This window comes from Falco cherrug, chromosome 6, assembly GCF_023634085.1.
Source record: "Falco cherrug isolate bFalChe1 chromosome 6, bFalChe1.pri, whole genome shotgun sequence".
Classification (NCBI taxonomy): Eukaryota; Metazoa; Chordata; class Aves; order Falconiformes; family Falconidae; genus Falco; species Falco cherrug.
The window spans coordinates 50,280,359-50,303,903 of NC_073702.1; the positions used below are offsets into that span (position 1 = coordinate 50,280,359).

The following is a 23,545-nucleotide window of genomic DNA, read 5'->3' on the forward strand; positions in this document are numbered from 1 at the left end:
AGGGGATTTGCCAATGAGATTCAGGGATAATCCAGGCTTAACAAAGGCATAGGAATGAAGAGGGACATTGGCAGCTCTCTTTTTACCAATGCAGGAAGGTGAGACTGCATTAATTTAGACTTGCAGTTACTCATCTGCACACTAGAAAAACCTAAGTAATTTAAAAAGATTTGTGCTCATATTCTTCAAGATGTGGTTTCTCAGACCTCTTAGACACAACATGAAATTTTTCCAGTGGATGGATAAATGAAATTTTCAGGCCTCTATTGTAAATAATAGAAAACTTTCTTGAGCATTTGTACTTAATATCAAGCAATTCTTATGACTTTATTTTTTTTCTACAGGAAATTTGAAGATAGTCATGCCTATTAGATGCCTAGAAGATGCAGGTAATTGTTTTATACTGGACAAAACCCCCACATATATTCCCATTACCTGTGTGTTTTCCTGTACTTTGCTAATGTTTCTTCAAGCCAAATTCAGTTTTTCCACTGTAGGAATGAAAAATATTCCTGCATCTCTAATACTGCTTTTTTTACCCTTTTGCTTGCTATTCTAAAATGATTACTGGCTTCATGATTCTCACTGTTTCATCCAGAAAACATCCTGTGTGTGGAAGACATGGAAGCAGGAAGCCTACATTGTTCCTCAAATTCAAATGCTGTACTTGTCTATGAAAATCATACCTCTGAGCTTTTCTTCTTTGTAACAGAACAGTGGAAACCTATTGCATTTAAGCATAAAATGTGCATGTTTAGCTGGATGGAAAAGTTTTGACATTGAAATCTGAATTGCTAACATAAAACAGTCATAGCTTGTTTCTCGAATACGTTTTACCTCTTGCAAGATGTTCTCACTAAAATTTCATATGATGATTGGAAGATGGAGATGTGAAAAGGTACCAGTAGTACTGTATTTGGAATGCTTATTTGATGTCTCTTTTTTGACTGTTTGAAAGTAGTTTAAAAGGGTGATTAACACCTTCTTGTAAAACCAGTTAGCTGATCTAAGGTAAGAAGAACCTCACTTTAGCCATCTTAAAATTTGGTATATATACTCCAAGGTAGTCATCTAGGATTTCTGCCTAGCCAACAGTAAGAAACAGGCATCTCTGTAGTGGAGGGCTGTGTGCATAGACAATTCCCATGTCTGAAGCACCCATCATGATATGGAAGGATTTCTCCTCTGGAAGTACTTACTGGTCACCATCCTCTGACTTTAGAGGAAGGCCAGGTGACTAAAGTGCATGTCTGAACTGTAGGTGAGTAATACTGGGTAAGGTAATTCCCACCCACGGTGTTAAGACTCTATTTGCGGTAGCGATTTGCTGAAAGAGCTGAAAGTAGGTGGTGGACTTTCTGAGAACAGAGCCTTTAAACCGTCCCCGGAAAGCCTTCCAAAGCTACTGTTTAATTTGGAAAGTGTAGATCTCTGTTTTCTATTCCTAGGGCTTTTACTGAGTAGTGATTATGCTTGTGTGTGATCTCTGGAGCCAGTCTTTACCATGTCTGCTCACAAAAGGGAGATTTCTGAAATGTAGTTACCTTTGCTTAAGTCTTTCTATACTTTTTATGTAAGGCTCAATAAAAATGCAACTGACTGCATCAGTGTTACTTAGCATGCCTGTATTAATTGGTGTATGAGGTTTCTTTGTTTTTGACTTTTCTATACAGATAGCTGTGTCACCATGGAAGAGATGAAGAGAACTTTGCTCTAGTAGATCACAAGTATCTCTGGGTCATTCTGCATCTCAGTATTTAATAACAATGGAAAATGTCCAAATGCTATAGCAAGTCTTTGCAAATGTATAATAAACTGTTTAGGAAAGTTCCTGCCATGAACAGAACTGTATAATACTCACATTAGTGTACAGATACAAATCTAATGCCTATAGACTACTGTGTGGAAAGTTCCAAAGAGAAAGAAAAGTCTGTGAACTTGCAACAGCCCTGGAAAAATGGGAGCAACAAAACTTTAAAAAGCACAGCTTTGGACACACTCCATGTGTCTGCACAGCTTTCAAGTGAACTAGCACTTACGACCTTGTGTAACAAAATGGACTCTGGGGACACAGCTATAGGGCAAAAAGCTACCTCAAGGTCTGGAGAAACTGCTAAAGTACCAAGTAGATGGAGGCAAGAACATTCAGCTGTTATTAAGATGAGCACTTTTGGCAATCAAGAAGTACAGAGGCAACCACAAATAGATCACGAGCAAATAGGAAACACAGCATCAGCACAACTTTTTAGTTCTGGGAAACTGGTATCATCAAATGAAGCTGCACAGCAAGTCACGGAGAAGCAATATCCACAGCATCGTCCAAGTCCTTACTCATGTCAACATTCACTTTCTTTCCCACAGCATTCATTGCCACAAGGCTTCTTGCACAACATAAAGCCACATCAGAGCTTGGAAGGCCCTCCGTGGCAGTTTTCTAGCCACTTGCAATCAGTTGCCTCAGAGGACTTATTTCCTTTTCATATGCATAGCCATAGTGGAAGTTTCTCCAGGAAGAAGATTTCGAGTTTGAACCCTACATACAGCCAATATTCACAGAAATCTTTAGAACAATCAGAAGATGCTCACAAAAAGGAGCACAAACCCAAAAAGCCTGGCAAGTACATTTGTCCTTACTGTAATCGGGCTTGTGCCAAACCTAGTGTACTTAAAAAGCATATTAGGTCTCATACTGGGGAGCGACCGTATCCTTGTGTTCCTTGTGGTTTCTCCTTCAAGACAAAGAGCAACCTTTACAAGCACAGGAAGTCACATGCCCATGCAATTAAAGCAGGATTGGTACCTTTCACAGAGTCAGCAGTCTCTAAATTGGACCTAGATGCCAGTTACATTGATGTGGAAGCTGAAATACATTCAGACGGTGAGCAGAGCACGGACACTGATGAGGAGACCCCACTCTTAGTGGAAGGGTCTGACAAACTGAGCCCTATCTCGCAGCTCCCCCTGGACATCGCTAGCAGGAGCGGTTTTCACTCCTCCGTGGAAGAGTCCTTGGTGGGACCAATGAAAGTGCCCATTTTGATTATCCCTAAAAGTGGAATTCAGTTACCCAGTGAGAGTTCACCGTATATTGGCTCTGATATGTTACAAAACCCATCCTTAAGTACCAAGTCCGATGACTCTCACACAGTTAAACAGCGACTTGCACTAAGACTGTCAGAGAAAAAAGGGCAAGATTCTGAGCAGTCACTAAACCTCCTGAGCCCACACAGTAAAGGAAGCACTGACTCTGGTTATTTTTCCCGCTCAGAAAGTGCTGAGCAGCAAATTAGCCCACCAAATACTAACGCAAAGTCTTACGAAGAGATCATATTTGGAAAGTTCTATAGGATTAATCAAAGGACAGCACTAACAGTAGCCACAACAAATCAGGAGCACAGTTTAATGGGTAGGAAGGGCAAAGCAGAGCCATTACCTCTTTTGAATAACCGATTAGATATCAAGATGCTTGAGGAACATATTTCTCAGCTGCCTCCAAGTAAAGAAGAACTCATTGACTCCAGTAATTTGAGCGCTATTAAATCTGCACAAGTTTATCCAGGCAGCAATACAGAATGTAGACAATCCCAGACTATCACATCTTCCATCAAAAGTGAATCCAGCTTGTACCAAGTCAGTCAGCAGGGTGACGTACCCATCCTTCTGGAACCCCCAGCAGATTCCTCTCCTCTTATTAGAAGTAACTCCATGCCAACCTCTTCTGCAAACAGCCTAAGTATTCCCCCATCTCTGAGAGGAAGCCACTCATTTGATGAGAAGATGACTGGTTCAGATGATGTATTTTACCCTGGGACAGTGGGAATATCCCACCAAAGGATGTTGAGAAGACAGGCTGCCTTTGAATTGCCGTCTGTGCAGGAGGGGCACTCAGATTTGGACTATCATGGAAGACCAGGGAAAAGTATAATTATTGCTTCCAGCAGACAGACAGCAGGTGACAAGGGACCATCCTTAAAGGAGAAGAAAGGAGACAAAACCTTTTATGACTATGACGCCAGTGGAAAGCACTACAGAAAATGGGAAGAATTTGAAGCTCAGAAGCAGAACTACAGGGATTCACCATCCTTAGGTGGGATGAACAAGGGGGGAGAGTACTTCATTGATCCACTTGGACAATCTCAGGCGGTGCCATCCATGCTTGGAACAACTTTTGAAAACAGAAAGCGCAGGAAAGAGGAGAGTGTTGGAGATGAGGAAGACAGTCCCATGCTTTGCAGCAGTATGGCTGGCACCACTGGGGGAATTCAGCCTTTGGACTTTGATCCCAAATCTCAAATTCAGGAAGTGCCAAGGAGCGGATTTGCCCTTCAAGGCCTGGACAATGCTGCTCATTGCCATGCGGAGCGTTTTGAAATCTGCAGGCCTTACTTGCAGTCTGGAAGCCCAGCAGCTTCTCTGGAAGACTCATCATTAACTGCAGAGCAAGAAAAGACTGCAGAATCACTGACTAGAAAGCCCCCAGGAAATGTCATCTCTGTCATTCAGCACACAAATTCATTGAGCAGGCCAAACTCATTTGAAAGGTCTGAATCTACAGAGCATATTGCGTGCCAGCAGGAAAAGATCTATCCACCATCTGAAACATGTGAGAGTGAGATTTGTGAGTCCCCAATGAGCCCAGACCGAGCTCCACAAACAGAAAATGCTGACACCAGTAAGCCATCTCCATCCCAGCAGCCTCAGCCGTATCATATGCAGCCCAGGTTGGTTCGCCAGCACAACATACAGGTACCTGAAATTCGTGTCACAGAGGAGCCAGATAAGCCTGAGAAAGATAAAGAAGTGCAGAGTAAAGAGCAGGAGAGACCCACTGAAGAATTTCAGTGGCCCCAGAGAAGTGAAACGCTTTCTCAACTTCCAGCTGAAAAGCTACCACCCAAAAAGAAACGTTTACGACTGGCTGACATGGAACACTCCTCTGGAGAATCCAGCTTTGAGTCCACAGGTACAAGCCTCTCTCGTAGCCCTAGCCAAGAAAGTAATTTGTCCCACAGTTCAAGTTTTTCAATGTCCTTCGAAAGAGAAGAGAATATGAAGTTCATCACGCCTCCCAAACAAGATGAGTTTGGAAAACAGTCTGAGTTTTTAACTGTTCCAGCTGGTGCTTACTCACTTTCCGTCCCTGGGCATCACCATCAGAGGGAAATGAGACGCTGCTCATCTGAACAGATGCCCTGTCCTCATGCTGCTGAAATTCCAGAGATCCGAAGTAAATCCTTTGATTATGGAAACCTGTCTCATGCCTCTTCGGCTGGGACACCTACTACGGCACTGTCTCCATCCCGAGAAAGGAAGAAATGCTTCTTGGTTCGCCAGGCTTCCTTCAGTGGTTTTCCAGAGATTTCCCAGACCGATCAGAGCACAGAACAAAGTATAAAGCAGGAGCAGATGGAACATGCTCAGGCTGGTCTTCGCTCCTCCCAGCTTGCTTGGCATCACTCCCCGTCCCCTGTACTTCAGCCCATTCAGGTAGATGACTCTGGAAAACAGGCTATTGGGTCTTGCGCTCAGCTTAGTAATAGCTCATCTCACCTTCCCCAGCAACAGGCTCTTCTTGCAGACAGCCCAGAAATGTTAAGAACTCCCTTGATCCAACAAGCACCTTATATTCCTAACAAACATCCATCAGAGCAGCAGCAGCTATTTGCACATCAGGAAAAAGTCCCATTTCCCCCTATTCACAGCACCTTGTTTCAGCTCCCCTATCCAGCTGTCTGCATGGTTCACTTGCCACCATCTCAGCAGCCTGTCTTGTGGCAATCGTGCACAGAACCTCTGCACTTCCAGCATCATTTTGTACAACAGCTACAGAAATCTTACGTCAAACAGCCTTTCCAAACAGATGTTCCTCCAAGTTATCACCTGGAATATGCGCCAGAGCTTATTGGAAAGAAGCCAGCTGATTATGTGCATGCTAAAGAGCAAGCATACCAGCATTACTCAGGAACACCTGGGCAGTATTCAAAAAGTACTCCTGCTAAGTACCAGTCAGACCATAGCATTAAACCAACAGATACCTCCACTGAGCAGCATCTTCAGACAGATTTTGACTCCCCAAGTGATGGATCTGTACAGTCTTTGCCAGGAACAGTTGTTCCTGTCAGGATTCAAACCCATGTGCCGTCTTATGGTAGTGTCATGTACACAAGCATTTCCCAGATCCTTGGACAGAGCAACAGTCCTGCAATTGTCATTTGTAAAGTTGATGAAACTGTTTCTCAAAGAACATTGGCAACTAATGCAACCATGCAAGGAATTGGATTTAACATAGCTCAGATGTTGGGTCAGCATGGAGGGCTAGAAAAATATCCTTTGTGGAAAGTGCCACAGACGCTACCACTTGGACTGGAGCCACCAATTCCCCTGTGTTTACCTTCCAGTTCTGACATGGCTTCTACCTTGGGAGGAAGCAAACGAATGCTTTCACCTGCCAGCAGCTTGGAGCTCTTCATGGAGACCAAGCAGCAGAAACGAGTCAAAGAAGAAAAAATGTATGGGCAGATAGTTGAGGAGCTAAGTGCAGTTGAGCTAACTAACTCAGATATTAAGAAAGATTTTCCAAGAGTGCAAAAGCCTCAACTAGTAAGGCAGAGCTGTGCTACCGAGCCAAAAGAAAGTCTGCCATCCATGTCATCCTCTTCACCACTGTCGTCCTCATCATCTCAAGATTTCCCACCTGTCAGCATGCCAACAGCTGATGCTTTCCCACTGAGCAGGGAGAAACTTTCCAGTTTTGATTCCACATCACCAGGGCAGAAGTCCAGTGGCCCTTCTGAAGGAAGAGACTCGCCAGAAGAACTGGATGTGGATGAAACAGCCTCAGATATGAGCATGAGTCCACAGAGGTCTTCATTGCCACCAGGAGAAACTCAGCCAGAAGACCAACTGAAACATCAAAAATTGCCTCTTGGGATGTTAGTCCAGATGTCATCCAATACCAGTGGGAAAGTCACCGGCTCAACCATTCTCCTGACAGATGTAGCAGATTTTCAGCAGATCCTTCAGTTCCCAAGCCTACGCACTACTACTACTGTGAGCTGGTGTTTCTTAAACTACACAAAACCCAATTACATTCAGCAACCAACCCTCAAATCTTCTGTTTATGCTTCATGGTGTATAAGTTCATGTAACCCAAACCCATCTGGCCTGAGTACAAAGACCACTTTAGCACTTCTAAGGTCCAAGCAAAAAAACACCACAGAAATCTACACACTGGCTGCTATGCATAGACCTGGAGCTGGTAAACTGACATCATCAAGTGCATGGAAGCAGTTTGCTCAGGTAAATAAGAGGTTTTAATAAAATTAAATTAGTTTATCTGTATTTGAGAAAATATTAGTAAATATGAAATGTAAGTTAATGATTTTTTTTAAAAAAAAAAGATTCCCCATTGGGAAATCAGACATTGACATCTTCCCATGATAAGTTTTGAGGCTCAGTTGACCCTTCTGCAAGCTCTGCTACTTCTGCTGTCGCTGTCTCCATTTTCAAAATCAGATGTAAAAGGTGAGGCTTTTAAAGCCCTACCTTCGTGTGTGCCAGAACCTGATACATGATCTCCTTTTATTTTGTCCTTTGTTTTTGCCATTTTCTGATTCAAACAGTATCAAACACAGAAATCCACATGCCTATGTAAGTAAAGATTAAGTTAAAATTGAATAAGGATCTTCAGATCCTTTAATGTCTTTTACATACTGGCTCTTCCTGATGGACTAAGCATTAGATAATGGTGCCAGGGAAAATTCTGTAATGGCAATAAATTACCTTTTAAGGCATTTCTGTTTCTATTTTCCATTTTTTTTTTCTGAGGAAAGATACGGTGCTGTCTTTTCTGTCAAGACTCTCATAAAAATTTGTCCATACTGCCCCCTCTCATATTCTCCATCAAATTAAATGGACAAATTAATTTATCATGTAGAGTTGCACCAAAATGAGAGTTTGGTTTTGACCTGGAATGTTAAAAGTACTTGAAATGAAGTGTGCATTTATTGTGTGCTCCAGCAGTAACTCCCTTCCTTGACTTTGTTCTACAGATGAAACACGAGCCATTCTTCTTATTTGGCAGCAAGCTTGAAAAGAAAGTAGTGGGGAATATTATAAAAGAAAGAGTAAAAGGAGACATTCATGGAGATAAAGACATTACATCCAAACAAACTGAGCCGATACGAATTAAAATCTTTGAAGGAGGGTAAGAAAATGCAACTGGAAATTTCAAGCTCAGCCCGTCATTTTAAAAAGATTTGAAAATGAATATGAGTGAATTAGATGTGAACAGTCTCCTGTATTCCTGCCATGTCTTGTAGCTCCCAAGCCTTTTCTTTTTTGTGTATATGTCAGTCTTAAAACAAACTGCAGAGTACCTGTACTACTTGGCTCTAATTTGCTATTAGGACAATTCTGTTTTCTATCTGTGTGAGAACACTCAATCAAAACTGTTACTTTCATTCCTTAGGCCATAAAGAAATGGGTAAATGGTTAACAATTTGATATTTTCTGTACCATTTCTTTGTATTTAATGGCTTCCATGAGGATATCTTTCCATTTTTAGACTCTGTACTTCCACTCACTTGAATGGGTTAGCTTGACATGCTTACTTTTATTCTTGTAATATTTCATTATTTACTGAAGTTGGATTTTGGAGATAAAATGTAAGGTGACAATGAAATCTATAGTATCTAAACCTAGTCCATAGATCTGTCATGTATGTTGATAAAGTAATATTTAATTTTACCATGGCCATCTATCACTCAAGTGATAACAGAAGCAAACTAACAAAGAGAGGGGAAAAGGAGACCTGAAGGCCCATTAACATTGTTTTGAGACTTGTGAAGCTTCTTACAAAAAGCAAATGAATGGGCACTTGTTTGCATCTGCAGTATACTCTAACATGGAAGATATTGTTTAATTTCTTTACAGAATTCTGACATGATGCAATAATTTGCCAGTTTAGTAGTGAATAGTCAGGTGACTGAACAAGATGTGGTTTTCAGTCTTACCAAACTCAGATGGCCTCACAGCACTGTTTTATTGGGGTAACTAAATAGGTCAGGGTGGAGATGTGAGAAATTTGTACATCCATTTTGTCAGAACATGCAGAGAGGCAGTAAGGAAAGATAAGGTCCGTTTGGAATTAAATCTGGAGAGGGATGTCAAGGACAACAGGAAGGGCTTCTTCAAGTACATCAGTAGGAGAGGGATGACTAGGGAAAACGTGGGCCCACTGCTGAATGAGGTGGGTGCCCTGGTGACAAAGGACACAGAGAAGGCAGAGTTACCGAATGCCTTCTTGACTTCAGTCTTCACTGCCAAGGCTGACCCTCAGGTTTCCCAGACCCTGGAGGTGAGAGATAAAGTCTGGAGAAAGGAAGACTTTCCCATGGATGAGGAGGATCCTGTTAGAGACCACTTAAGTAAACTTGACACCCACAAATCCATGTGCCCCGATGGGATGCACCCTCAAGTGCTGAGATAGATGGCAGATGTTATTGCAGGGCCACTCTCTATCACCTTTGAAAGGTCATGGAGGACAGGAAAGGTGCCTGAGGACTGGAGGAAAGCCAATGCCACTCCAGTCTTCAAGAAAGGCAAGGAGGAGGACCCAGGAAGCTACAGGCCGGTCAGCCTCCCCTCCATCCCTGGAAAGATGATGGAACAGCTCATCCTAGAGGTCGTCTCTGAGCATGTGGCAGAGAAGGCGGCTATCAGGAGTAGTCAACATGTATTCACCAAGGGGAAATCATGCCTGACAAATCTGATAGGCTTCTATGATGGAATGACTGGCTGGGTAGATAAGGGGAGAGCAGTGCATGTTGTCCACCTTGACCTCAGCAAGGCTTTTGACGCTGTCTCCCATAACATCCTCATAGTTAATCTCAGGCAGTGTGTGTTGGATGAGTGGACAGCGAGGTGGATTGAGAACTGGCTGAATGGCAGAGCTTAGAGGGTTGTGACCAGCGGTGCAGTGTCAGGGTGGAGGCTTGTAGCCAGTGGTGTTCCCCAGGGGTCAGTACTTGGTCCAGTCACGTCCAACTTACTCATCAGTGCCCTGGACGAAGGGACAGAGTGTGCCCTCAGTGAGTTTGCTGGTGATACAAAACTGGCAGGAGTGGCTGATACACCAGCAGGCTGTGCTGCCATCCAGCGAGACCTGGGCAGGCTGGAGAGTTGGGCAGAAGGGAACCCAATGAAGTTCAACAAAGCCAATTTGTAGGGTCCTGCACCTGGGGAGGAACAGCTCCCTGCACCAGTACTGGCTGGGGGCTGACCTGCTGGAAGGCAGCTCTGTGGAGAAGGACCTGGGAGTCCTGGAGGACACCAAGCTGACCATGAGCCAGCAGTGTGTCCTGGTGTCCAAGAAGGCCACTGGGATCCTGGGGTGACTTAGAAGGACCATGGCCAGCAGGTCGAGGGAGGTTGTCCTCCACTTCTGCTCTGCCCTGGTGAGGCCGCATCTGGAGCGCTGTGTCCAGGTCTGGGCTCCCCAGTGGAAGAGAGACAGGGAACCACTGGAGAGGGCCCAGCGGAGGGCTACAGAGATGATGAGAGGACTGGAGCATCTTCCTCATGAGGAAAGGCTGAGAGAGCTGGGCCTGCTTAGCCTGGAGAAGAGAAGATTGAGCAGGGATCTTATCGCTGTATACAAGTATCTTAAGGGCGAGTGTCAAGAGGATGGGGCCGGGCTCTGTTCAGTGGTGCCCAGTGACAGGACAAGGGGCAACAGGCACAAACTGCAACACAGGCAGTTCCATCTGAATATGAAGAAAAACTTCTTTACTTTGAGGGTGACAGAGCACAGGAGCAGGCTGCCCAGAGAGAGTGTGGTGTCTCCTTCTCTGGAGATATTCAAAACCCACCCGGACAAGATTCTGAGCAACTGCTGTAGGTGAACCTGCTTTAGCAGGGGAGTTGGACCGGGTGATCTCCAGAGGTCCCTTCCAACCCTGACCGTTCTGTGATTCTGTGATTTCCTTTGCCTGACAGTTTATACCCTTTAAAATCTCAGTTATCCTTCATTAACATGTGTTTTGGCTCTGCTTGAATAGTCTCCATGAAATTAACATTGGCATTTTCTCTGTAGTCTGCAACACTGAAGGGAGTATAGCCTACATCTTTCCTGAAAGATTGAAAAAGTTATTTTGGAGATTGCTGTGGGTATTGCTGACCCAGATCCCGTGATCCTGGCTGTTGTCTGTAGTTGTCCTAGTACCCAAGCCAGTAGGCTGGCTACACAAGAGTGACACAAATCCAGGGGTGAGCTGAAGTTTACAAGAAATTTAAAGAGCTGTTGCTTCAACTCACAGCCACTTTGAAGTATAAAATTTGCCTGCTTCCCACTATGTATCATTTCTGAATGTGGAAATTTGGATCACCTAGCTAAGATAGTCTGCACAGATGTAAACTACGTGATGAGAGGTCGGAAGGGTAGAGATGTGTTAGAAGCAAGTTAAAGGAGGATTCAGATCAGTGTGAGCTGCCACAGATCACTCTAAAAAACACCTCTACCGTCTAATACCTTCTTTAAGAAACTCTGTATGTTACACCATCTTAAGTTTCCCTGTATACCAATAAGGTCTATAAAACTATTTGTGTAAAGTTATATAATCCACACATCACCTAGAAATGACTCCTAGTAATGCTTGGCTATGTTTAGATATCCTTTGAGTGAAACAAAACGTAAGAAACATTGATGTGCACATTAATATCTGGAGTTGGGGGACACAAATAATCTGTGCAATAGACTGGGATTTCCTCAACGGGAGCATGTAACCTACTAGTTACAGTGAATGAGGTGATGTAGTGTTAATGGGTCCACTTTTTCCTTATACATCATAATTTTATTGTAGGAATTATTTGTGGAAAGATAGATTAATTCTTTTCATTAATTCAGCTATTTTTAATCGGATCAAGTATTCTTTAGATATGATAACCACGTCTTTCATTGTTTTCAGCCCCGGTTATTGAATTTGTCCTTCTCTTCAGGTTTTTGTTTGTGACTTCTGAAAGCTAGTTTTTAACGTGGGTGGGTTTCCGTGCTTGCTTGCTCTTGACTGTAGAGTTGTCCTGTTCTCTGTTCTGTTCTGCTCTCATCAAGCTCATCTTTGTATTGTCTCAGCATGCGCAAGTAGTGTACTGAACTATGCAGCAAACATCTGTTGTCTTTGCTTCATGTTTTCTCCCCTGGACAGACAAGCGTGCGTGGTGACATCTTGTTTCAGCATGGTATTTTTCATTTCGTTTTTTATTTGTCTTGGGGAGTGGATTTGCTTAGGCTTCTTGATTGCTTTTGTTTGGTAAGTGCAAAGAAGGCAATGCAGAAGCCATAGTTGGGGAAGGCCTGCGGTTGTCAGTTTTTGGTTTGCAGGAAAGCCTGTCTGCTAGCCAGGGAAGTGCAGCTGCCATGTGCTCTGGAGTGGAGCGCTCCTATGGCAGGTGGGCAAACCGCAAATAGATGGGGCTGTGAGAGAAGCTGAAGGAACAGAATGAACGGAGTTGAGGGGAAAAGTAGATGTCACAGCACGTCACCACCTTGCTGCACCAAAGCCTGTGAAGAGAAGCGTTGCAGCAGAAGGGGGTTTGAAGGAAAACACAACCAACCATATTGTTACCTCTGGCAGGTGGCTTGATTCGAATGAAATGAAATGAATCACAAAATCTGCTTTCCATCATCTCTGACTGTGAAACTCTGGTGGGATGTGAAGCAGTGTTCCTTAAAGAAAGCAGCAATTTAAAGTTTGGTACTTGCTGCAGTACAGTTAGTAAATAACAGCGTGAAAAGAAAGGAGGGACAGGGCAGACATGCCTACTGTCCTGTCATCTTGTTAATGACATTGTCAGCTGACAGCAAGAGTTCACAGTTTGCTTATATTTGCTCTTTTATATCTAGCAGTAATAGACTCTAATTGAAAATTTCCAATAAAATGACATTTTGGATAGAAATTGCAGGACTCTGAGGCGCGTTAATGCTTTTTAACTCTAAAGTCCCGTTCAAATCAAGCTCAGAGCAGCAGTGACCATAGTCCATATATGAAAGTTTTGTAGTGGGAAGGAGGAAATGACTGAAAGCTTTGGCACAGACATGAGTTAATAGTAATATCTAATATTCCTGGGGGCTAGAAAGTTAATCACCATAGACTTAATCTTCTGGTGTCTCAGTTTTTGGACCAGGCCTTCTCTGAATGTCAAATTTGTGTGTGCCATTTCTCTTGCAGTTGTTATGTTGAAGCATACTCAGGGAGTCAAGGTCAGTTATGGCCAGGAACCATCCATGTGAATGATGAAGAGACAGATCTTGTCTAATTGTGTTTGTGCCCAGTGGGATCTGACAGGTGACAGAAGCTGGTGGAATGAGGTCAGGCAGAGATGGAGCAACAGAAAAGCACATGTTGTAACACAGCATTTATCTTACCAATATCGGTCAGGGGTGATATGGTAGACTCCATCCGAGCAAAATGAGACTGTAAGGAGGGGTGAAAAGATGATAAAATGGCAGTCTTTCCAACAGTAATGAATATTTTTTCTGTCTGTGGGAGAAATCCTGGAGGTAGTTGAAGAAGTGGTGGATAGGAAGATGTCTAGGAGTCATTGGCATGTGTATATGAAGAACCTGAGAAATGGGGCAGAGAGAAAAGCAGAATGTAGAAATGTTATACAAACAAAACCCACTAGAGAGATGACTAAATATTAAATGACATTAGACTATGCCGGTTTTGCCCATGATGCCAGGGAGTGAAGGAGAAGGGAGAGGGTCAACTTTATTGGGAAGTTTTTCATCAAAAAACCTGAATTTACGCATCCACATTTGAAAGAGGAGCTGATATGTTTAATAGATAACAAAATGGACATGAGAACAGGACAGTGTTTTATGTATTTCTAAGATATTAACTTCAGTATTTATATTACCAGTGATGTAGCTGAACATACGGAAGAAGCGTTCATCTAAGAAAAGCACACTTGGAAAATGTTTCAGCTCCGTAACCCAAAAATTGCCACTTGCTTCTTGTAGAGTTATCATCACATTAACAGAATCTTTCACACAATCCCTTATTTATTTAAAGCACGGACTGTCAGCACCACAGATATTTTGTGGGCTGGGCATCCACAGGGTGGCTGAAAGTACTTTCTGCTGCTTAGGGAAAGGGCAATGGAGGACAGACAGAAAAAATATTATTTCTCAGTTCTTGCAATTTCTGGATTTTACTTTGGGTGAATGAGGATGAAATGCTCCCTCTAGGGAATGCCCAGCACTTTTCAAACCTCAGAACAGCCTGAGCAGATCCCCTGGGTCCTTTTAGATTTCAGTATTAATAATTTATCGTGATAGTAAAGGCAATGTACAGCTTTACATAGATTTGCATATGTTATTTATTTTCTAACTACACACTATGTAATCAGCAAAAATAGCATGGAACACTTATGCCTGTGCTAAGAAAAAAATATTTAACAGCTTTCTGCTAAGTATGCAGGTTGGAAGTTTCCCATTTTATTTCTAAAGCAGCACGTACCTGGGTGAACTCAACTTGGTGTCCCTTAGGGATGGATCCATCTTTGGGAACTTCAGACATCCGTAGTGTAAATGGGTACATGCTTGCTAGTCATCTGCATTCTCTTTATGCTTAATGGGGAGAAATGGGCATTTCCAGGATGTGCTTTATCTGATCTCAAGGGTTGAATACGCTAAAATAGTTCAATGAACTGTGCCACAAAATGACACTCTTTTCAGTGGTGGTGGGCAAGATTACAATTAGCTGAAGTAAATCCAACCTGCAGACTCCTATTTGGAGTTCTGCTGTGTCTATGGCAATAGAAGCTAATCTGTTTCTTGACGAGGTGTTTAAACTATTCTCATACTGCAACTCTTTGATTTCATATTGTTAAAACACAGTGGGACTAGTGCATTCCCTGAAAGGCAAATACTTTGTGAGTTCCAGAATGAAAATTCATTAGTTGCTCTAGACTTCCGTGGATTTGTTGTGATGAGATACATACAGGATCAGGTTCAAATGGGTAGAGGTGCTGTTTGTGCATGTATGTGACCCGGAGCCTGTATGATTAAAATGCTTGCTCTCTTCCAACAGGTATAAATCAAATGAGGATTATGTCTATGTCAGAGGTCGTGGCCGAGGAAAGTACATTTGTGAAGAATGTGGAATTCGCTGCAAAAAGCCAAGCATGCTCAAAAAACATATCCGCACTCATACTGATGTCCGGCCTTATGTATGCAAGTTGTGCAACTTTGCCTTCAAAACTAAAGGTACTTGACCCTTTTGCTGAACTCTTGCCACTTCCCAAACGAATTGGAGCTATTTTCCATCTGGGATCCAAGCACCCTTTGCAATCGAGGAGAGAATTTTCTTCAGAATAAAAATACTGTGTTTATGTATACAGCACTTCATAAAAGAGGGTTTTCTCTTCTGTTTAATTGATCCAGGGATTTTGTGAGACTCGGAGACTCCTTCAATAGCTTCATTAAGAGCTATAGGCTCTTGGCTGGTCCGTCTGCAGAGAAAATATAGTAGCATAAGAACCACCCTTACAAATAATACTTTCTGCAGAATTGTTACATGGTGCAAATTTTAATTGCAGCAACACTTAAATGCTACCCGGAGACTACACTTGTTATGACATAATGTAGAAGCAGAGCATCAGCTGCTGAGGAAAACATGCCTTCACGGGCTTTACAGTGGGTCAGTTTCAAGTTTATAAATAATGTATGTCTCCCAGATGGGCCACTCCATCCACTGTGGCATTAATTATGAATAGAGATCTGATAGCTTGTGTTCACATGTATTTATCAGCACAGAAAAAAGCTTCTGTTTGTCACCCTGAGGCCACAGATAATGATATTCTTTGGTATTTGGATTTGCATTGCAACTATCCCCTTGTAAGAAAAAAATCCTTTTCTTTGGTAGCATTTTTTTGTAGCACAGCCCAAATGAGCCTTACATTCTCAGTTTCTTAGCTTCCCTTTGGCAGACAAGGGAAGTGGATTCTGGTCCCAGTGCAATGAACTTACTTGAACGGGGAGAGAGGAAGCTGAAGGAAATTTCTCCCAAGATCCCAGTGCAGCTTCATGGCTATTCTGAGGATTGAGAATTGTAATAGTTTCCATGAGTCCAGCACTTCTTCCTCTGCCAAAGACGGGAATAGCTGATGGATGGTAGTAGACCCATCAACCTAATTTAAGATGAGAACTTTCATGGGAATGTAGAGACAAAGACAAGGAGCTGCTGGTTTGTAGTCCCAGCAGACCATCTGGTGAGCTGTTCTCGGATCATTATTTACATTTGACATTGCTGGAGGAATGGGTCTTGAGGAGGGACTTGAAGGAGAACTGTGGTTTTGCAGCTGTGTTCAGAGAGGACATTCCAGGCAGAGGAGATGGCATGGAAAGAAATGTGAAATTGCTTGCTGAGGCTGGCATTTCTGGTGAAGAAGAAACAGGGAGGAGGTGGTATGCTATTGCACAAGGGCATGAGTAGGAAGAGACTGAGTTAGACTTCAAAGTACAAGAAGTGTTTAACTGGTGTATTACCGCTTGTGAGCAGTTGTCAGCCTTGTAAGTATTGTTGCTATTTTGCTGAGAACAGTAGGGGACAGGTCTTCAGAGATGTTTAGGTTTTCATACACCCTGAGCATTTAGCTATCCAGAGGCATCAGTGACAAGGTTAGACTTTTCATGCAGTGCACAGGCGCAGTAAGATCTTACTGAGAAGGGGATTATTTGAACTACCTAGGACTGAAAGTCAGAGGAGAAGAGTGTGGCTTGTGACACACCTCCACTACCCAACAGTGTGCACTGTTCCTGCCCCCAGGTTGCATGTTTCACACGCATCATCTGGAGACGCTGGTTGGGGTCCCAAAAGCAGCATAGGCACATTCACAGAGAGCTTTCCTTGATCTAAGAAGCACCATGTCTTGGTAGTGGGTTGGGTTTGCTTGTGCCATGCTTTCCCTGTTGGGTGTTGAAATGTGACTGAGTGGCTAATGGATTAGAGCGATGTTCTTGTTTCTCCAGCTTGTGCTTTGTGCTCAAGATTCTTTGCCATGAAATGTCTCTTGGGGCCAGTTTCAACACAGTTTTCTTATCTGTGAAAAAACAGACCAAGACAGGCACTCCAGAAAGTCAATAGTCTAGTGTTAGGTTGCTCCCTCAGGGGAATGGGAGATCTGATTTCAAATCCGTGCTGTGTCTGGGTCAGATCCGTAATCCAAAGCAGGAAGCTGGACCTAGATTTCCTACATCCCAGGTGAATCCTCTAAGTACAGCTCCTCTCAGTTCAGAGACTGCAGCTAGATGGTAAACTTATATAGAAACGTCTCCCAGAAATGTCTTTTTTTGGGGGGTATTTTTGCTTCAAACACGCTGAACATTTGGAACCTACATGTGGAGTAAATGGGAGACCACTTAACTTGAAAGTACCACTGTGAAAGTAGGAGTACGAGCCCTGAACAGCTGGTGTGCTTTGGACTTACTTCGATGTCTGAGCAGTCTGTACGTATCATGACTGAGCCCAAGGACAGATAACATCCAAGAGTGAGCTTTTTAGCTGGCTGGGGTGCCTTAATGTCATGTGGAAAATTGGAGAGATGCCTATATACCTCTCAGGCCCTGAGTTTAAATTTATTTGAAATACTTTTTTTTTTTCTTAAGGTATAAAACCCCATTCTCATTAAAACAGGCTCTGAGGGCAATGGGCTGGATGAGTCAGCCTTGTCTGTTGTGGTTTTTTTTTTAAACTAAAAACCCCCATCTGCAGGCTAACAGAGTTAAGATATACCAAAACCTGACTTGGAGGGTGATGTTTGCTGTTGTCCATTAATTAGATTAATCTCTGATCCATAGGAAATCTGACAAAACATATGAAATCTAAAGCACACATGAAAAAATGCCTGGAGCTCGGAGTATCAATGACATCCGTAGATGATGCTGAAACTGAAGAAGCAGGTATGTCAGAATGATTCAATTTAGTTGGAATGGCCTCTGGAGTATGCAAATGACTCATTGCACTTTAGCACAGTGGCTGGCATAGGAAAATAACATTTAAGAGCATTTGGGACATTTTTTAATTAAGAGGTGTCTTTTTAGCAAACAGGAAGTCTAAAAAACAGATCGGATCCATCTGTCTGAGTTACATTTTTTATTAAGATACATGAGGAGGAGCTAGAAATAAACATATGACCTGTTGTCATCTGTCTCATACAAAGTTCACAATCTTTTCAATTGAGATGTGAGACGTGGCAACATTTAGCGAAGTTGCAAGGTGGGCTAGGGTGAATTTGCTTGCTTTTTATACCTACTTTCAAGTATAGAGTTTTAAGGTATTATGAAAAATTATGGCCTGAGACTATGAAGAATGGCTTTATGCAGCCATCCCAGATGATGAGCATCCAGCAACGGCCATGGGTGGGGTGTGCTGTGTGGGGAATGAGTGTGGTGGAAGATGTAAGAGGTGGGATGTGTGCTCACCATTTTGACTTGCCATGGCTGTTTCAGAAAACATGGAGGACATGCAGCAGGAGGCAGAGAAGAGTAGCAACCTGGCAGGCCTGTCAGCGGAGCATCAGTTTTCTGATGCAGAGGAGTCAGATGGCGAGGATGGCGATGACAATGATGATGATGATGAAGATGAGGATGATTTTGATGATACTCAGGGAGACTCAACACCAAAAACCAGATCAAGAAGCACCAGCCCGCAGCCACCTCGGTTCTCCTCCCTGTCAGTGAATTCAGCTGGGGCGTCACAGGGGGCTTCCCCAGAGGGCTCCCTTTCTGTGGGACACTCCTCCCTCATCAGTTACTTGGTCACCTTACCTAGCATTCAGGTTACTCAGCTTATAACACCCAGTGACTCCTGTGAAGACTCACAGATGACAGAATATCAGAGGTTTTTCCAGAGTAAGAGTAGTGATTCAGAGCCCGATAAAGACAGATTGGACATACCTAGTGGCATGGATGAGGATTACGCGCTTTTGTTAGACCCCAGTTCTTCTCCACGGGACCTCTCACCTTCCAGTCGACAGTCATCACCCGGCTACGATTCTTCACCCTATAGAGATAACTCACCAAAGAGGTATTTAATGCCAAAAGGGGATTTGTCACCCAGAAGGCACCTGTCACCCCGAAGAGATATTTCACCCATGAGGCATCTTTCCCCACGGAAGGAGGCTGTGCTGAGGAGAGAGCTATCACCAAGACGGGACATGTCACCAAGACGTCACCTATCACCAAGGAGACCAATGTCACCAGGGAAAGATGTGTCTGTTCGAAGAGATTTGTCTCCTAGGCGAGAAAGGAGATATATGGCCTCTGTTAGAGCAGCGTCTCCCCGGAGGGGCTTATACCATAATCCAGCACTGTCCATGGGTCAATATTTACAGTCTGAATCTATTCCAGTGGGGCATTCAGTAAGTATGCAAGAATATTTTCACTCCTATTGTCAAAAGCAGCACTCATCTTATTTGTGCATAGTATTTTTAAAAACTTTGCAGCTTTGTAGAAGAAGACATAAGCTTTGAGCCTTGGCAGGATGTCCTTGAACAAATGCAAGAGATTGGGAATAGACAGGGACCAAGTTGGAATGTTGATTTAGTTAGATGCAACAGAGTCAGCCTGAGGGTCAAATCTTCACTTGGTACAAACCTGAGTAGCTCCATTAACTTCAATGAAATTAGTCTGACATTAACTGTCCCTGTCTTTATTGCATTTATATATATATATATAAAAAATATTACGTTAAAACAGCTCAGGAAGCATACATGGCGTGTGGGGCTTGTTTCCACACTGTAAAACCTTTTACCTCCCAGACTGTCAGATGGGAGCAAGCCCAGATCAGGGCTTAAGGCCCTGGTACTGCAGTACGGTGCCCATCACTGAGTATTGTTTAATTGAATGAAAACGTTAAAATAAATGGAATGTCTCGGAAAAGCAGGGTGCACATCGAAATCAGGATCTGTGGCTGGAGTTTAAAGGATATTATCGTGTGACAGGAGCAGGCAGCTGTCGGCTCTGCAGAAAGCACCATCACAACCGGCTGCTCCGGCAGGGACGGAACTGTCTGGGTGGAAATGGCAATATGCAAAACTGGCACAGCTGCTGTCTGTGCTGTTCCCTTTCAGTAAATCAGCTCTCAGAAACTGCTGACTGGCACTTTTGACCGGCCCTAGCATTCACAAAGCACTCTCTCCACAAATAGATTTTGGTCTTTAGAGTTAAGGAACAGCTTCCCTACGTATGCATTTATGTTTTCATTTAGTATGCTTCCCTTGCCGCAACTGATGTTGCTGCTGCCCTTTCACTGCCTGCCTTGTCAGCCCGTATGTGTGGGTTCAACCTGCGCAGGCTGTGACAGGCTTACGCTGCCTCAGGGCTCCTACCTCCCTGCCCTCATCCCAGCAGGGCTCTCCTCCCTGCTTCCCTATTGCCAGTCATCTTGGCTTTTTGTGGTGCTTCTCTGCAGAGGAGAAGAATTAAACCCTGAGCTCATAAAATCAGCATTTCCAGAGCTCTGGGTGAAGCTCTTTGTAGACCCAGGCTGATGTGTTACCTACGCCTGGGAATGGAGCGAGGGATGCAGCTGAGTACAGGCATCTGGAGCAGGGATGGACTGAACAGAGCTGAGATGCCACCAGCCTGGCAGATCCAAAAGTAGCTTGCCCGCTTTTCAGAGGGATAAAGGAAAGCTGCAGTGTGTGTAGGAGAGAGCAACACAGGTAATTCTCCCACATCTTAGACGTGGCCCCATGGCCTGGTAAGTTGCTGGGGAGGGCAGTGGAGTGGCTGACTAAGTGGTCCTTGAGGAAGGGCATGCTGAAACCCTGCTGCACTCTCATAGGGGTGATCGCTGTGCAGCTGAGAAAGGATATAAATTCTGCCAGCAGTTCTACTGACAAAGTAAGGAAGCACAAGAGGATAAAGAGCCACCAGTTTAACAGTCTTAATATCAAATGGAAGGGATTATATGAGACGCTACAGCTGACATTGTGCAGGGAGCCCCAGTCCCTAATGTCCCACATGAGACACTTCCACTGGCACCCTGTAGGAGAGATTTTGCATGTGGGATGATGCTGGCAGAAGCGTATGTAACAGTCACCCTTGGCCATCTGACAGTCCTTGCTGTAATGTTTGCCTTGTGTGTTATGCAAACCTTCCAGCAAGGCGTTTAGCACGTTGTAAGGACTCTTTTAGCACCCTTAGCTCCTTCTTTTGGAAAGTCCACCATGCCAGATGGGCTTTTAACACTTACCTTATTTTTGAGGTAGGATCAGGCATGTGGCAGTGAAAAACTCAATGTAAAAGATCATTTGTCCTGCAGAAAGCATCAGTAACTCAGAGGCATGTTGAGTGTTATGAGAGAGAAGCCCACACCTCAGTACTGCACTGGAACTTGAATACAGGCATCACTGGAAGAAGAGCCCAGGCAAATTTAAATGAGGAAATGAGCAGTGAGGATGATTGCCCATCTCAACAAACTACTGCAGGCAAGGAAGGACTCCTCACCTCTTGATGCCTTTCTGGAAGACATCCTTTGGCCAAACACTAGTTGAGTTTAAGTGAAACACAAGTTATTATACTCAGTGTGTGGGAAGACAAATAACACCTGAGCTTGCTATAAATGAAAGCTGTCAGAGAAAAAAAGGGAATAAAGGCTGTTTTTCACTTTCAGAGAAGTGAAATCCGGCAAATCAGAACATGATTAGCAATTGCATCAGTGATGCACATGCCAGCTTACAATCCTGCTTCCTCTTTCAGAGCTTCGCTGGGTTCCCAGTCCTTGCAGGAGTAAGACTGGTCTTGTGCTTCTGGTGCCTGCAGTTCCCAGAAGAGCCTAGTTTTCTTTCTTCTCCACTAAAATTGATGTATTTGCTCTGGTCTCTTTGGCCAGTGCTGGTCTAGTTCCCCTAGTTCATGTTGCTTTTCCTTGAACGTTCATGCGCTTTGGTGGTCTTGTGCAAAGAGCTTGTAAAGTGCTCTGGCACTGAAAGCACCACATAGAGAGCAATGGCAATTATTTCTTTAGGAAGTGGAAAAGAGCGTGAGGAAAGTAACTATTTTTGTAGATTGTACAAAAATACAGAAAGATATACTTCCCCCCCGCCCCCGCCCAGTTAATAACAGGCTACACTCTTGCAACAGGATACTCTTTCCAAAGTAGCCTAAGGCTCTGGTTGATGCTGGTACACATTTGGCTTTGGCAAGTTAAATTGGTGTCTTTAAGTTTAAAGGCAGATCCCCATGCCTCTCCAAATACAATTGGGATCTTCTGTCAATGCCAGAGGTTTTTTACCATTATCAAAGGGTGCTGATTCTTCTCCCTTGTCATTTATGCCAGTCCTGAGAGAAAGAGGAGAGATGGAAAGGCTGCTTTTGTTCATCTTGAGTGCATTGCTGTTAGCATTTTAGTTTGGATCATGCATATGTCTCTGTTGTCACATTTATTGTGCTTTGACTCACATTGCAGATCAGTCTTGAAGTAAGTGACCTGGATTGTTTTCAGAGGAAATTAAACTGAAAAATATGCTCCAGGAGTGCAGCAGGTGCACTTAAACTGTGAGTGGGTCACCAAGTGAGTGAGAAGAGACCACACAGGGTTATTTCAAAGCAATTCCCCTCCAACCCCACAGCACTTACATGGTGAACAAGGGACCCAGCACCAACAGTTTCACTCTGCTCCTACTTGTCCCCACACCTAGTGCACCCCACCACTTCCTAGTGCGGACCAGAGCTTTTGCCTCTTCTTCCAGTCCCAGGGCTAGACTGGGAGAGTGAGACTGTGAATATAACTTGCTGTGAGCAATACAGACTTGACCCTAGCAACAGGGTTAGCTTCTAGGAGGTAGTAGATTGCTTGTGTTGTTGTTCTGTCACACCTCTCATTCGTTTTGAAGTCCTAAGCCTGTCTGGATGTATTCAGAATGGCTGAGGTGAGTTGGGCACCTTTATATCCACTTGAAGTTCAATAGGACTTAAGGTCCTTTGATCATCCCAGACATATCGATATTAAGTCCCTTGCCAGGCATTCAATACTTGTCGTCTTGAGTGAAATGCATTCCTGTACAGAGAGCCAGCATAAAACTTCTGAAGTCCAGGTAAACTATAAATAGGTCCACTTGTGTATGTGGGCTGCTATGGTGCATTCTCAGTTGGACTGCAAATTGAGCTGATACTGAAACTGAAGTTCACACAGATTTATAGTCACTTTACTAACCATCGTGTGCTTTAGAAAGCACATCAGTAATACGCTTTGTTATTCAGTTTAACAAAGAGTTCAACATTTTCTGTTTTTTAACTTTAAAAAGCCTCAAGTACATTCTGATACGGTAATCAAAGAGATTGTTTTCCACCCATCATCTTTTTGCAAGCTGTGGTCTGAGGCTGCTAGGAGGGTATCTGTGGAGGGTGCTTGGCTTTGAAATGTGATCTTCCTCTTAATCCCCCACAGCCTGTTTTGGGTGATGTACCAGGTACAGGGTAAACCCTGTCTCATCCCTGAGGCATTCTGGGGGACCTGTGAAGCTGGATATGGCTTTG

The 23,545-nt window shown here is 43.6% G+C and overlaps 1 protein-coding gene across 7 annotated transcripts in view; it reads left to right on the forward strand.

Moving 5' to 3' along the window:
* The window catches only part of HIVEP2 (HIVEP zinc finger 2), a 145,597-nt gene that overhangs the window by 116,893 nt on the left and 5,159 nt on the right, over positions 1-23,545 (forward strand). For all 7 annotated transcript variants that reach the window (XM_055714884.1, XM_055714882.1, XM_055714885.1 and 4 more), the window contains 6 exons: positions 345-389; positions 1,674-7,299; positions 8,052-8,206; positions 15,093-15,268; positions 17,861-17,962; positions 18,512-19,422. In XM_055714884.1, the coding sequence (XP_055570859.1) occupies positions 1,885-7,299; positions 8,052-8,206; positions 15,093-15,268; positions 17,861-17,962; positions 18,512-19,422 (6,759 nt within the window). In that variant the 5' untranslated portion in view covers positions 345-389; positions 1,674-1,884. The remainder of the gene's footprint in view (positions 1-344; positions 390-1,673; positions 7,300-8,051; positions 8,207-15,092; positions 15,269-17,860; positions 17,963-18,511; positions 19,423-23,545) is intronic.